The sequence below is a fragment of the Cotesia typhae genome, unplaced genomic scaffold, assembly GCF_013202065.1.
Source record: "Cotesia typhae breed Kobodo isofemale line unplaced genomic scaffold, CoteBio_Ctyphae contig_43, whole genome shotgun sequence".
Lineage (NCBI taxonomy): Eukaryota > Metazoa > Arthropoda > Insecta > Hymenoptera > Braconidae > Cotesia > Cotesia typhae.
This window is the reverse complement of record NW_027423752.1, coordinates 119,337-132,398: the sequence shown is the minus strand read 5'-3', so window position 1 is coordinate 132,398 and position 13,062 is coordinate 119,337. Positions and strand designations below refer to the sequence as shown.

The following is a 13,062-nucleotide window of genomic DNA, read 5'->3' as shown; positions in this document are numbered from 1 at the left end:
ATGTTCTGGCAATTTGAATTGAAAGCGAAATTTATTGATGATGTAAAATTGCGAATGTGAATAAGATTGACGAGGAGGTGAGACACGCGATCATATAGCTTACACAAGAAGACGGTAACAGCAGGCCGAGGTTTATAATTAGTCGTACATTTCAGCGCTAAGTTAAATAAAATGAAATAAAACAGCAAGTTAATAAATAAAATAAATAAAATAAATCGAATAGGTGGCAAGGGGGATGAAGAGTGACAAGGGAAAAATGGAGACAGACGTCCAATGGAACATTGGAGTGTCGCGATTTAACGGTCTGGCTGTAATCCAAACACCACATGTATATACGAGTCCTACTGCTCATGAATGAGACTTTCAAAGTTTTGGCTTGTATGTTCATTATATTATTATGGATTTTTATTATTTATTGCACTGTCCAATTGTTCGAGTACGGAAAATGCTCGACAACTTCCTCAATGATTTATACGATAAATTATATATTTATATATGAACACCAACGCGGGGAGTGTAGATGGATATATTAGGAGAATTTGTCGGCAGTATAGCATATCGGTCAAGTGAATTAAGCTTAGGCAAGCTTGAGACTCAATGGGATTAGAAAATTGTCATGCTGATCAGTGAGATATGTTTATGATGTGTCATGTGACACCTTCACTCCTCTCATTTATCATTCAGACATTTAGCAATAGTTCATTGCTGTGAGTGATGGATTGAGATTTTGTCTGTATAAATGAGAAATTTTATTTTTAAGGAAATACTTTTTGTTGGACAAGATCTACTGGATAATTAATCAATTTTAATTAGATTTACGAACAAAATGGTTTTATCTCTAGCCTTGTAATTGGTAACTCGTGTCATGAAATCAGTATGTTAGTTTAAATTAACGTTGGAGCTTGATTTTTATTAGCATTGTGTAGGCGGCTGAATTTCATAGACTAGAATTGCTTATAAATTCTAAATTCTGTACTCTCGCTGGCGCCGAAGCTAACAACAGTTATATTTCAAATTATTCATAGAATTTGTTAAATATATAAATTTTGATGACCGATACAATAATAATAGCGTGAAAACCCATGAATTTTGAGGATGTACTAAAAAAAAAAAAACCGTTTTTCAAGGAAAACATTTTTGGCAAAATTTCACTTTTGTTTTAAAGTATTCGGTTTTTTCAATTAAAAAAATTAGAGTAAAAGTACCGGTTTTGGTCATCTTTGGACCATTTTTGGCCAATTGATATTTTAGTAAATTTAAAAAAAATTTAACTATTCAAGTAGAATTTATGAATTAGCATAAAGTCTTGCGATTATAGAAATATTTAATTCTGCTTAATTTTGAACTAACATTTTATTTTATAATTTCAGAATCTACTAACTCCGATGTAATTGTGGCCGAAGGAGAAAAATTGATGTTACGTTGCCCAACGGATTATGAATCCGATGTAAAATGGTACAAAGACGCAACCGAATTACGAGGTATTTTACCACGAATTCGTACTCAAAAGCAATCGATAAAATTCAAGCATGTTGAGGTGGACGACAGTGGAAATTATGGATGTCGACTGGAGAATTCGTCGACAATTCAGTGGCGAAACATTACTATTCAAGTTGAACTTGCTCAAAACGATGGATTTTCCAGTGACAGCGGGGAATTGGGAAGCGTTTTAGGCGCCTTAAGACCCGAAGACGAAACCAATGAACTAGAAATCCGATCGCGAGGTAGTTGAAGCCTATTCACTTATAAAACGTATTTATTTCTCAACACCTGTTGCTCAATTAACATAATAAATTAATTGCAGGCTTACCGGAGACTCGTTCGCTACATCTGGACACCGATCTAGACAACGATAAATCCGAGAACAGAAATGCTGGGGATCATAATCACACTGTACCCGCAAGTCTCCCGATGTTCAACAAGATCGATGAAATGCATAATTCAATCGTGAAACCAGCTGGAAATATGCTAAGACTACGTTGTCCTTATGTTGGAAATCCTCAGCCTAACATCACATGGTTGAAAGACAATAAAACACCTGAACGCGCTGTTGGACCTGTTCTTATCAACAAATGGACACTCAGAGTTGAAGATCTTGTTGTTTCGGATGGCGGCAATTACACGTGCATTGTTTGCAATATTCTTGGATGCATCAATCATACCTTCAAAGTTGACGTTATCGGTAAGCTTAACTTTCATCATTTTTACAAAATTTAATTTTAGTATGAAAAATAACACAATCTACAATATAAGAATCCAAATTATCGTAACAAAAAAAATTAAGAAATAAAATAAAATGCGTTCAGAACGTTTCCCGCACAAACCTTACATCAACGAAGGCTTTCCGAAAAATGCCACTGTTGCAATAAACGATTCAATCACCTTCCGATGCCCAATTGTATCCGACTTGGAACCTTTTATTCAATGGCTAAAAGTCAACGAGTATCCAGATGATCATGAAAAATCACCAAAAGGAAACTTATTACAGGTACTACCGCAATTATGTCCCACGCGGTGGAGGTACCTCATCAAACTCATTGTTAAACACAAATTTTATGTCTTGCCAGCACAAATTTTCTATCGCTTGGTGGGTGGTTAGATACTCAATTTAGACAGTCTCAAAATTTTTTCATTTTTGCCGAGTTTATGATAAATTTTAAAAATATTACATAAATAAACACAAATTAAATTTTTCAAACTTTTTCTAACATCGAAAAATTTCAAAAAATCGGTCTAATCTTAACTATTTTGATTTAAGACTCATTTAATGTCAATTAGTTTCCTTTAAAGCTCATTCAAACTCTTTTGTTGCTTTTTCATCCCAGTCAAATTTAATCAAAGCCTATTTAACGTCATTAAAACTCAATAAATGCTAGATAATTCGATTCAGGTATGAAATAAAACTAAAAAATAATATTATAAATGTAAAAATGTCTATCTTTAGTTAGCAAAATTGATTTCTTGATTAACTAATCTGGAAAGTATCCAAATCACTTTAGAATATATGCTTATACTTTTGAGACTGTCCTAATTTAAAATATAAATGTATTATATGTTTTAAAAAATAGTTCTTTCAGCTGTAAAATATTCTGTGTCTAAAAAGCGAATTATATATCTTGTAAATAAATGTTTTTCTTTATTTGTGTCTGGTGAACGGAATTGGTTTCTATAAGGGTTACTTTTATGTGTTAAATTTAATTAGATATTTATTAATTTCTATTATTATTTATCTCTGTAAACTATGTCGTAATATCGGTGGTTGGGTTTATCTTTCCTGATATAGAAAGCGTCCAACACCGTCCAATTCTGACTCGAGCACCGGAAAATACTACAGTCCTGATTGGGAGCAACGCAAGTCTTATCTGCGAAGTACTGTCAAACGCACATCGTCACCTCGAGTGGTATCACGGCCGTCATAAAACTTTTAAAACTATCAACGTAACAAATTCAAGCTTAAGGGTCGAGGTTAAGGTGGGCCATGGAGTATTTTATCAAATACAAACATCCCAAAATTTGCATGACTGCTAATATCTTCTACTAATCTACCTCGTTGGGTTTACTAACTTGTTAAGAACGATAACTACGAATATATCATTTGTGGATAACAGCATGCTCTTGTACGTAGTTTGATAGATACATTAATTTTTTAGTTTCTGGTTTTTTTTAACGATCTTTCTTTGGAAAGTATTTAATTTTTAAATTTATTCACAGGCTAGTGGAGTTGATCATCCAGACGTTTTGACACTTGTTAATGTTACGGAGAAAGATGAAGGATGGTACACATGTATTGCCCAAAATACCTTGGGAGAGACATTTAGCAGTGCTTATCTTTCTGTTGTTGAAAGTAAGTTTTTTTTTTTTTTTTGATTTCTTAATTTAATTTATAAAAAATTTCAAATAAAAAAAAAACTTTTTTAATAATTATCTAAAATTCTAATTAATTTACGATTAAAAATTTTTTATGCAACAATGGTCTCTAAAAATTTTATAGAATAAATTTGACATATTTTGAAAGTTCAAAATTACTTCAATATAAAATTTAAAATTAAAATTACATACTTGCAAATATATTTTAAGTATGCACAATATTAATTTCTATTTTAAAATAAATTTTCGATTAAAAATAAATCTTATTTTTGATATCTTTCATAGTTTGTTCACAATATTTATTTTAAATTTAAAAAAATTATGTTTTTTAACTCATCATGAAATAAAAATTTTTTTTTATAGCTTTTGACTTGAACTTTGTCTACAATAAGAGAAAAGCAATAAGAAACTAAATTTTCTAAACTTAAATATTTTATCAATTTTGATTTTAAATTTTTTGCAAGTATTTTTTTTACAAAAGATTAAAATTTTATTTTATTCTTTATCTTATGTTACAAAAATTAGTAAAAAATTTTAAATGATACATCCAAAGTGTGATTTTTTAAATTTGAACACCAGACCAAAAATTATCAATTTTTTAAACATAATAAAAAATTTTTTTGACTTTTATATTAATTTATGAGTTTCTTATTGAAGATTTCTTAAAGATTTATCTAATTGATTTCACTATTTTATTATTACAGGTATTGAACCACCACGAGTACCAATAATAGCCCGACCGCAATTGCTGTTAATGAATATACTCGCTGCGGTATTATTCGTTTTCTTCGCGGTAGGAGTTGTCGTAGTAATTTACATATTCCAACGTTTGAAGCGTGAAAAAATGAAAAAACTACTGGCAATTGAAACAGCGCGTGCCGCAGTTGTCACTCAGTGGACGAAGAAAGTAATTGTTGAAAAACAAAATTTAGTAAATGATCAAAATGTTCAAGAAACTCTACTCCTGCCGGTGGTTAAAATAGAAAAGCAAAAATCAACAGTTACTTCTGAAGACAGTAATGGCGGAAGTATTTCGGAGTACGAGTTACCCCTAGATAGCGCTTGGGAATTATCACGTCACCACTTGGCACTGGGTAATACTCTGGGTGAGGGTGCATTTGGTAAAGTAGTAAGAGCACAAACAAACACAGGAAAACCTGGAATTCCAAATGTCGTAGCAGTGAAAATGTTGAAAGAAGGACACACAGACGCTGAAATGATGGACTTGGTATCGGAAATGGAAATGATGAAGATGATTGGGAAACACGTTAACATTATTAATTTACTCGGAGCTTGCACACAAGGTGGTCCACTTTATGTTGTTGTCGAGTTTGCACCACACGGTAATTTACGCGATTTTTTGCGCGATCACCGACCCTCATCCGGTGGTTATGAACTAGCAATTGGTGGTAATGGAGAGAATGATGCCAAAGAAAAGAAAACGTTAACGCAAAAAGATCTTGTGTCATTTGCTTATCAAGTTGCACGTGGAATGGAGTATCTAGCAAGCAGGCGTTGTATACACAGAGATTTAGCTGCGAGAAATGTACTTGTTAGCGATGAATATGTACTCAAGATTGCAGACTTTGGTCTTGCTAGAGATATACACTGTCATGATTATTACAGAAAAACAACAGATGGTAGATTACCTGTTAAATGGATGGCTCCTGAAGCACTCTTTCATCGTGTTTACACCACTCAGTCCGACGTGTAAGTTTTATAGCTATTACTTTCAAATTTATTATTTTATTTATAATTGTATAAATCATTAAAAAAAAATATATATTTTTTTCAAAATTTCACTTTTGTTGCAAGATATAATTTTCTCTGATTTAAAAAATTAATTCGTGAATCAACAACTTAAAACTCGAGAAGAAGCAGAAAATTTTTTTATATATGTTTAAAGAAATTATTAAATTAAATTTTTAATTGGTAAAAATTTTCAAAATTAATTATTATCACTTTGGAAAAATAATTAATTACTAGCAACTTTGCAGTCACTATGTGAACTATAAATAAATAAAATTTTGCTTTGTTTAATAATGACTTTTGTTAAATTGCACCGTACTTTTTTAACTACTGACGTTTTTAAAAATATAAGCTCATCCCGATGTTACACTCATCAAGAGCTTTCATTTGAGTACCCACATGCATTTTATATATATTTTTCATATATACATATATAAATATATGAAAAATTGATGTGGGTACTCAAATGAAAGGTCTCGATGCATGTAATCTCGGGATGAGCTTATATCTTTAAAAATGTCAATAGTTCACAAGATACAAGGTCATTTTTTAATTATATATCTAGAGATAAATCATTTTCGAATGCAGTCTAAATAAATATCGGTAATAAATTTTGCCTATTCTCTTAATAATATAGATTTAATATATTTTTAGATGGTCGTACGGAATTCTGTTGTGGGAAATAATGACATTAGGGGGTACACCATATCCGTCAGTACCATCAGTAGAAAAATTATTCCAACTTCTGAGAACTGGACACAGAATGGAGAAACCACCCTGCTGCTCGATTGAAATGTAAATATTATATTGATATAATTAAATTGGCAAATAGCCTAAATAAATCTAATTTTTTATTTATTTCTTTATTTAGATATATGCTTATGCGAGATTGCTGGAGTTATCAGCCTAACGAACGACCTATGTTTGGAGAACTTGTCGAGGATTTAGATAGGATACTAACGATAACTGCGAACGAGGTATGTTGACTCATAAATATTTATTCAATAAAAAAAATTTCGCTTATGTAAATTTTTTTTACTAAATATTTTTACTTTTTAATTCAGGAATATTTGGACCTCGGTCTACCGCAATTAGATACACCACCATCAAGTCAAGAATCAAGTGACGCTGAAGATGATGATGAAGAAAAATTTCCGTACCTGCTCTAATAAAAACGACAATTTAAAAAAACTAATCGAATAAAATTAAACAATTAGATAAAAGTGAATATAAAGAAAATTTTTATTGCGTGATTTTATCATAGAACAAATTATTATCAAAATCATTGATAATTAATTAATTATTTGATAACGATAAATGCACGATAAATATTATAAATCAGTATTGAGTGTATATTTGTGTAGATTATTAAGATTATTATTATTATCATTTTTAATAATAATTTAGGAATGTTTTACATTCAGATGTAGGATTTTTTTACAATATTTATTATTTTTTAATAAATAGATTAATGAAACAAATAAAAGTGCCATTCAAAGTGCCTTTAAATGAAATTATAGAATATTTAAATTTAAACCAGTAAAGCTTTTTGAATTTTAGAAATTTATAAATATATATATATTTTTTTTAAGACTTCTAGGAAAATATTTATGGTTCGTTAATATTACACGAATTATTTTAAAATGTCAAACACGGGCATAATGTTGTGTTTTAACTAGTCAATTTATTAATGTAATAACTTTTTAAAAATATTTGTAAGATAAATTGTGTATGCTAATTATTTTAAATACCACGGTGGCCTTAGGGTTGAAAATAAAAATTTTTAAGGGATTAAATACTACTTAAAATTGTAAGATCTAGATAAATTAAGTAATTTATTGAATGTGAATAACGTATATGTATTTTTTAAACATTATTTTATGAAGTTATGATTTTAATATTCATAATATTTTAATGGTATTTCAATGTTACGATTTATAAGTGTAAAAAGTGAAAAGATGTAGAATTATTGTATTAAATATAAATTAGAAGTTTCAGAAAATATGATTCTAGTAAGATTGTAAATATAAATATGAGATTATATTATTTAAATAACTGAAAAATAATCGTGCAAGACTAGTTACTAATTTAAGCTACATCACATCATATAATTAACCATATCAAATGACAGAAAATAATTTTTAAAATTTTAATATTGTATAAAGTTTAAAAGTTAATCATTATTAATTTGTAATATTTTTTCTAATGCAATAAATTATATACTCAATAATTCAAAGCTTTTTTCATTCATCACCCGACCAAACATTATTCCTAATAAATGGCGTGCAAAAAATTACAAGTGAAATTTGTTTTTAAATATTACATCTTCAATTATTTTTTGTAAGATTAACAGTCGATTAATCATAAAGTAGCTCGTAAATTTTAATAGTTATATAGGATGATAAATTTACTCACCGACAGGATAGGAGGATTGACATTCTTGACAGTCTTATCGGCAACGGGAGCATCTGAAAATTTTTACAATTTTTTTTATTGAAAAAATTGTTACAAAAAAATAAGAAAAAAATTATCATTTGTAGAAAACTTGAAAAAATTCAAGTGCAATTAAAAAAAAATTTTTTTTCGTTCCAATTTAATAAATAAAAAAAAATTAAAAATGTCGGCTAACTTAAGCATTAAAAAATTAAAATTAATTTAATTTTTTTGATGAAAAATTTATTTCATGATAAATACCGTTTAGAATTATTGAATCATCAGCAGGTGATAGTCATAGAAGAAATCACTAAGCACTTTTTCACTTTTGGTTAAATAAAATAATTTCAACACTACACTACAAAATAGTATTTGAATTTTAACTACAGTACTTGAGTTGATAACATTCGATTAATTATTTAACAAGAAAAATTAATTAGTAAAACTGCAGCATAAACAATGACATTAAATTTAAAAATTGTTTTAATTTCTTTTTAACAAATAAATTATAGCAAAAAAAAATTATTTAAAAAATGGACTTGTAGAAATTTTAATAAATTAAAAATGCAATTTTTTTTTAAATAATTTTTTAGAAAAAAATTTTTTTGTTAAAAAAAATTAAAAAATTGTCAAGTGAAAGCTAACTTTTATGACATTGAAGTTAGCTGTCATTTGACCAATTTTAATTTTTTTTAACAATTAAATTTATTATAAAAAATTATATTAAAAAAATTGCATTTTTTATTATAAAAAATTTTTAGATGACAACTTTTTTTTTATCATTTTTTTTGCCATAATTTATTTGATAAAAAAATTATTAAATATCAGGTAAATTAATTTTCATCTAACTTTAATGTCATGCCTAAACCGTCTACAACCTAAAATTCCAAAAAATATAACCGCCATTTTGTGTCACGCTATTGTTAGTAAAAATTATTATTTTTCGAACAAATTAAAAATATTCTAGCCCCGAAAAAACTCAAAAAATATCTACAACGGTAATAAAAACAATTTAATTATGAAAAGTAAAAAAAATTGGTGGTTGGAGCCGACATAGGTCGTTCTGTTTTCGAGGGAAATAAACGTAATGCGCACTAAACTAGTAACGTACTAAACTGACCTCTGATTGGCTGCTGGATCTAGATGCGCGCGCAGATTTAGTTGTCGCGGCAAATTCGAATTCTATTTGTCACATTGTTGCAAAACAGCCACCCTAGCGACATCTGCAGAGATTGTGATGTAAGTATCTTATGAAAAAACATTTTTTGATTTTATCTTGAGAAGATAATGAAAATTGTAGGTAATGTGTACAGTCTAGAAACTTCGAGTCCGTTGACATTTGAGAATGTCTGAGAATATTCGCGAGACAGTATTGATTGTATGAGGTAGTAAACAGCTAGTAAATATGACAGCGTCGAGAATTTTCTTGAAACGTTCAATGAGTTCCACAGAGAAAATCTTTTGTTTTTATAATTGAAGTTATGATTTATGAAAATAACAATAAATTGCAGAGTAATTATGATATTTTTTTTAAGGTAATAAGTAAATATTAAAGGTTAACTTTAAAGTTTTTTAGAATTAATTAATCAAGATTTTAGTTTGAGTCATGTGATAATAATAATTTATTCCAAAAAAAGTTTATTTTCAGCAAAAATGACGTATATTCAGCAAATATATTTTTACATCTGATAAATTTAGAACAGTCTCGAATATTTGGGAGAAAACGCCCAGATCAATAAAATCTAAAATAGCAGTAATTATCTTGGAAAATATATATATTGACAATGTTTTTTTAAAAACATTTTATGATTATAAATTAAAAATAATAATTAATAAATAATAAATTAAATAAATAATGGAATTATTTAATGAGATCTCGAATATTCTTCTACATTACTCTGAATGTGCTAGATAATTAAAAATGAGCAGACAAATTAAACAATTGATGATAGGCATTTTTAATCAGCTAGGTAAACTTTTTTTTGGGATCAATTATGATAAAAATAAGAAAAAGAAATCAAATTGATAAATAAAATTATTTGGAGTACATGGATATAACGAGAATGTGCGCGATCCGTCGAGAATATTCACGCCCCACTCAGGTGACTGGGGACGAGAGTATATAAGCAGTCGCACTGACTGCTACCGGTACCAGTACACAAAAATAAAGCAAACTAATAAGACGTTAAGTGAGGAGTTAAAAGTTAAGTTAAACACAATGCCTGCCATTGGTATTGATCTTGGAACAACATACTCCTGTGTGGGAGTGTGGCAGCAAGGGAAAGTCGAAATCATCGCCAACGACCAAGGTAACAGAACAACACCCAGCTATGTTGCCTTTACGGACACCGAGCGACTCATTGGAGACGCAGCTAAGAACCAGGTGGCGATGAATCCATCCAACACAGTATTCGACGCCAAACGACTCATCGGCAGAAAGTTCGACGATCCTAAAGTTCAAAGTGACATGAAGCACTGGCCTTTCAAGGTCATCAGCGAGGCTGGTAAGCCGAAGATCCAGGTGGAGTTCAAAGGAGAAGTCAAGAGGTTCAATCCGGAGGAAATCAGTTCGATGGTCCTCGTCAAGATGAAGGAAACCGCCGAGGCTTACCTGGGACAAAAGTGAGAGACGCAGTCATCACAGTGCCAGCATACTTCAACGATTCGCAGCGTCAAGCCACCAAAGACGCGGGTGCGATTGCTGGACTGAACGTCCTCAGAATTATCAATGAGCCCACCGCTGCTGCTCTAGCCTACGGGCTGGACAAAAACCTGAAAGGTGAGAAAAATGTGCTAATATTTGATCTCGGTGGTGGTACCTTTGACGTTTCCATCCTGTCAATCGACGAGGGATCACTCTTCGAGGTCAAATCAACTGCCGGTGACACACATCTTGGAGGAGAAGACTTCGACTCGAGATTAGTTGACCATCTTTGCAAGGAGTTCGAACGGAAATACAGGAAGAATCTTAAGACCAACCCCAGAGCTCTTCGAAGATTGAGAACAGCTGCTGAACGTGCCAAACGTACTTTGTCATCCAGTACCGAAGCCAACATCGAGATCGATGCTCTCTTCGAGGGCATTGACTTTTACACCAAAGTCTCGAGGGCACGTTTCGAAGAACTCTGCGCTGATCTCTTCCGGTCGACTCTGGAGCCTGTGGAAAAAGCACTGGCTGACGCCAAGCTCGACAAAAGATCCATTCATGATGTCGTCCTCGTAGGAGGTTCTACTCGCATCCCCAAGATCCAGTCGATGCTCCAGAACTTCTTCTGTGGAAAAGCACTCAACTTGTCCATCAATCCCGACGAGGCCGTGGCTTATGGTGCAGCCGTGCAAGCCGCCATCCTAACCGGAGAGGGCGACAAGAACTCCGCCCTCCAGGATGTTCTCCTTGTGGACGTTGCTCCCCTATCTCTGGGTATCGAAACAGCAGGTGGAATGATGACCAACATCATCGAGCGCAATGCCCGAATTCCCTGCAAACAATCCCAGACATTCACCACGTACGCTGACAACCAGCCCGGCGTGTCCATCCAAGTCTACGAGGGTGAACGAGCAATGACCAAGGACAACAATCTGCTCGGCAAGTTCGAGCTCAGTGGAATAGCACCTGCTCCACGTGGTGTACCAAAGATCGATGTCACCTTCGACATGGACGCCAACGGAATTCTGCACGTTACCGCCAAGGATACCGCCAGTGGTCGTAGCAGTGACGTCCGAATCACCAACGACAAGGGACGTCTTTCCAAGGAGGAAATCAGCCGCATGCTCTCTGATGCTGAACGGTACCGCGAACAAGATCAACAACAGCGGGACAAAGTAGTAGCTCGTAACCAACTTGAGAGCTACGTCTTCTCGGTCAAGCAAGCTGTCCAGGACAACGGATCACGAATGACCCAGTCTGACAAAGACCGGGTCACTCAGCTTTGCGACGAAACCGTCCAGTGGCTAGACAACAACACCTTAGCCGACCAGGAAGAATACAAACACAAGTTAGACGAGCTTCAGAAGCAGTGCTCTCCAATCATGACCAAACTCCATCAAGGTGGTGGAGGCGCTAACCCTGCAGATTTCCAGAACTGTGGAGCACAGTACGCCCAGGAAACAACAACAACAGCTACTCCGGGCCAACGGTTGAAGAAGTTGACTAAACAACATCGTGATCTCTACATTCCTGAACAAAATAAAAAAAAAAAAAAAAAAAAAAAAACCAAGCCAGAGCAAACAAATGTAAATAAACAAAAAACAAAAAGTGATATTGAAACTCCCAAGACTGGTGCTAGGATGAATATGACAGCAAGTGAATGGGTATCTTACTTTATTCATTGGTAAATTTGTTTGATTGCTGTTTTCTGTCAAAAATTTATTGCAGGTTTCTGTAATAATTTTTGACTTTAATAGTTGTTCAGCAAATTTATCCGTGAGTACAGATGTTTTCAATTATCACTTTATTAAATTATTATTCACTCGTTATCATATTCACCCTACTTTTAGTTTTTAATAATTTTATTTGTAAATTTATTTTTTTATTTTTCTAAAATATAACGTACGTTGTGAATAAAAGAATCAAAGACCATCATTGATTCATATAATAAGAAAATAAAAATAAATTAATTTATTTTTTTTTAATTACTGAGTAATTATTTCAAAAAACCACCTATCCCTCCTATTCCATAGTTCAATAAAAAATTATAATTAATTTAACAATAGTCCTTAATTCTATTATTATAAGTTATTTACAATAATATTCAACAGTAAGTATGATTTATTTCTTTAAATTTATTTGTTTATAAAAAATTAAAAAATTTTCAAGTGACAGTTAACTTTAATGTCATAAATTTTTAGAAGCATTCTTTTATTGTAATTGATTCATTAAAAAAATTTTTATATAAAATTAACAGCTGACTGCTAACTTCAGTATTATCAAAACAACAACAAACCTACTCTCCTGAGTTATTATTTTAATAAGTGACATTAAGTTTATTTAGTTTATAAATTAGGAGTAAATGA

At 31.5% G+C, this 13,062-nt stretch overlaps 2 protein-coding genes and 1 pseudogene across 8 annotated transcripts in view; 2 read left to right on the top strand and 1 right to left on the bottom strand.

Moving 5' to 3' along the window:
- LOC141528259 (fibroblast growth factor receptor homolog 1) overlaps positions 1-7,846 on the top strand; it is a 29,982-nt gene extending 22,136 nt beyond the window's left edge. For 3 of the 4 annotated variants that reach the window (XM_074244211.1, XM_074244213.1, XM_074244212.1), the window contains exons 3-10: positions 1,371-1,724; positions 1,805-2,182; positions 3,284-3,471; positions 3,712-3,844; positions 4,572-5,577; positions 6,271-6,411; positions 6,488-6,593; positions 6,681-7,846. In XM_074244211.1, the coding sequence (XP_074100312.1) occupies positions 1,371-1,724; positions 1,805-2,182; positions 3,284-3,471; positions 3,712-3,844; positions 4,572-5,577; positions 6,271-6,411; positions 6,488-6,593; positions 6,681-6,785 (2,411 nt within the window). In that variant the 3' untranslated portion in view covers positions 6,786-7,846. Of the gene's footprint in view, positions 1-1,370; positions 1,725-1,804; positions 2,183-2,306; positions 2,489-3,283; positions 3,472-3,711; positions 3,845-4,571; positions 5,578-6,270; positions 6,412-6,487; positions 6,594-6,680 lie in introns of all 4 variants that reach the window. The other variant, XM_074244214.1, reaches the window with a different exon arrangement.
- LOC141528372 (guided entry of tail-anchored proteins factor 1) overlaps positions 1-9,140 on the bottom strand; it is an 84,720-nt gene extending 75,580 nt beyond the window's left edge. The window contains exons 1-3 of one of the 4 annotated variants that reach the window (XR_012479362.1): positions 8,899-9,140; positions 8,311-8,494; positions 8,032-8,084 (exon numbers count right to left, since the gene is read on the bottom strand). Coding sequence is in view for 3 of the 4 variants with exons in the window: in XM_074244402.1 (XP_074100503.1) it covers positions 8,032-8,084 (53 nt within the window). In the remaining variant the exon portion in view is untranslated. The remainder of the gene's footprint in view (positions 1-8,031; positions 8,085-8,310; positions 8,495-8,898) is intronic. The other 3 variants (XM_074244402.1, XM_074244404.1, XM_074244403.1) reach the window with 3 other exon arrangements.
- A 1,051-nt stretch (positions 9,141-10,191) lies between these two features.
- LOC141528370 (heat shock protein 68-like) lies at positions 10,192-12,304 on the top strand (annotated as a pseudogene).
- Positions 12,305-13,062: the final 758 nt, after the last annotated feature.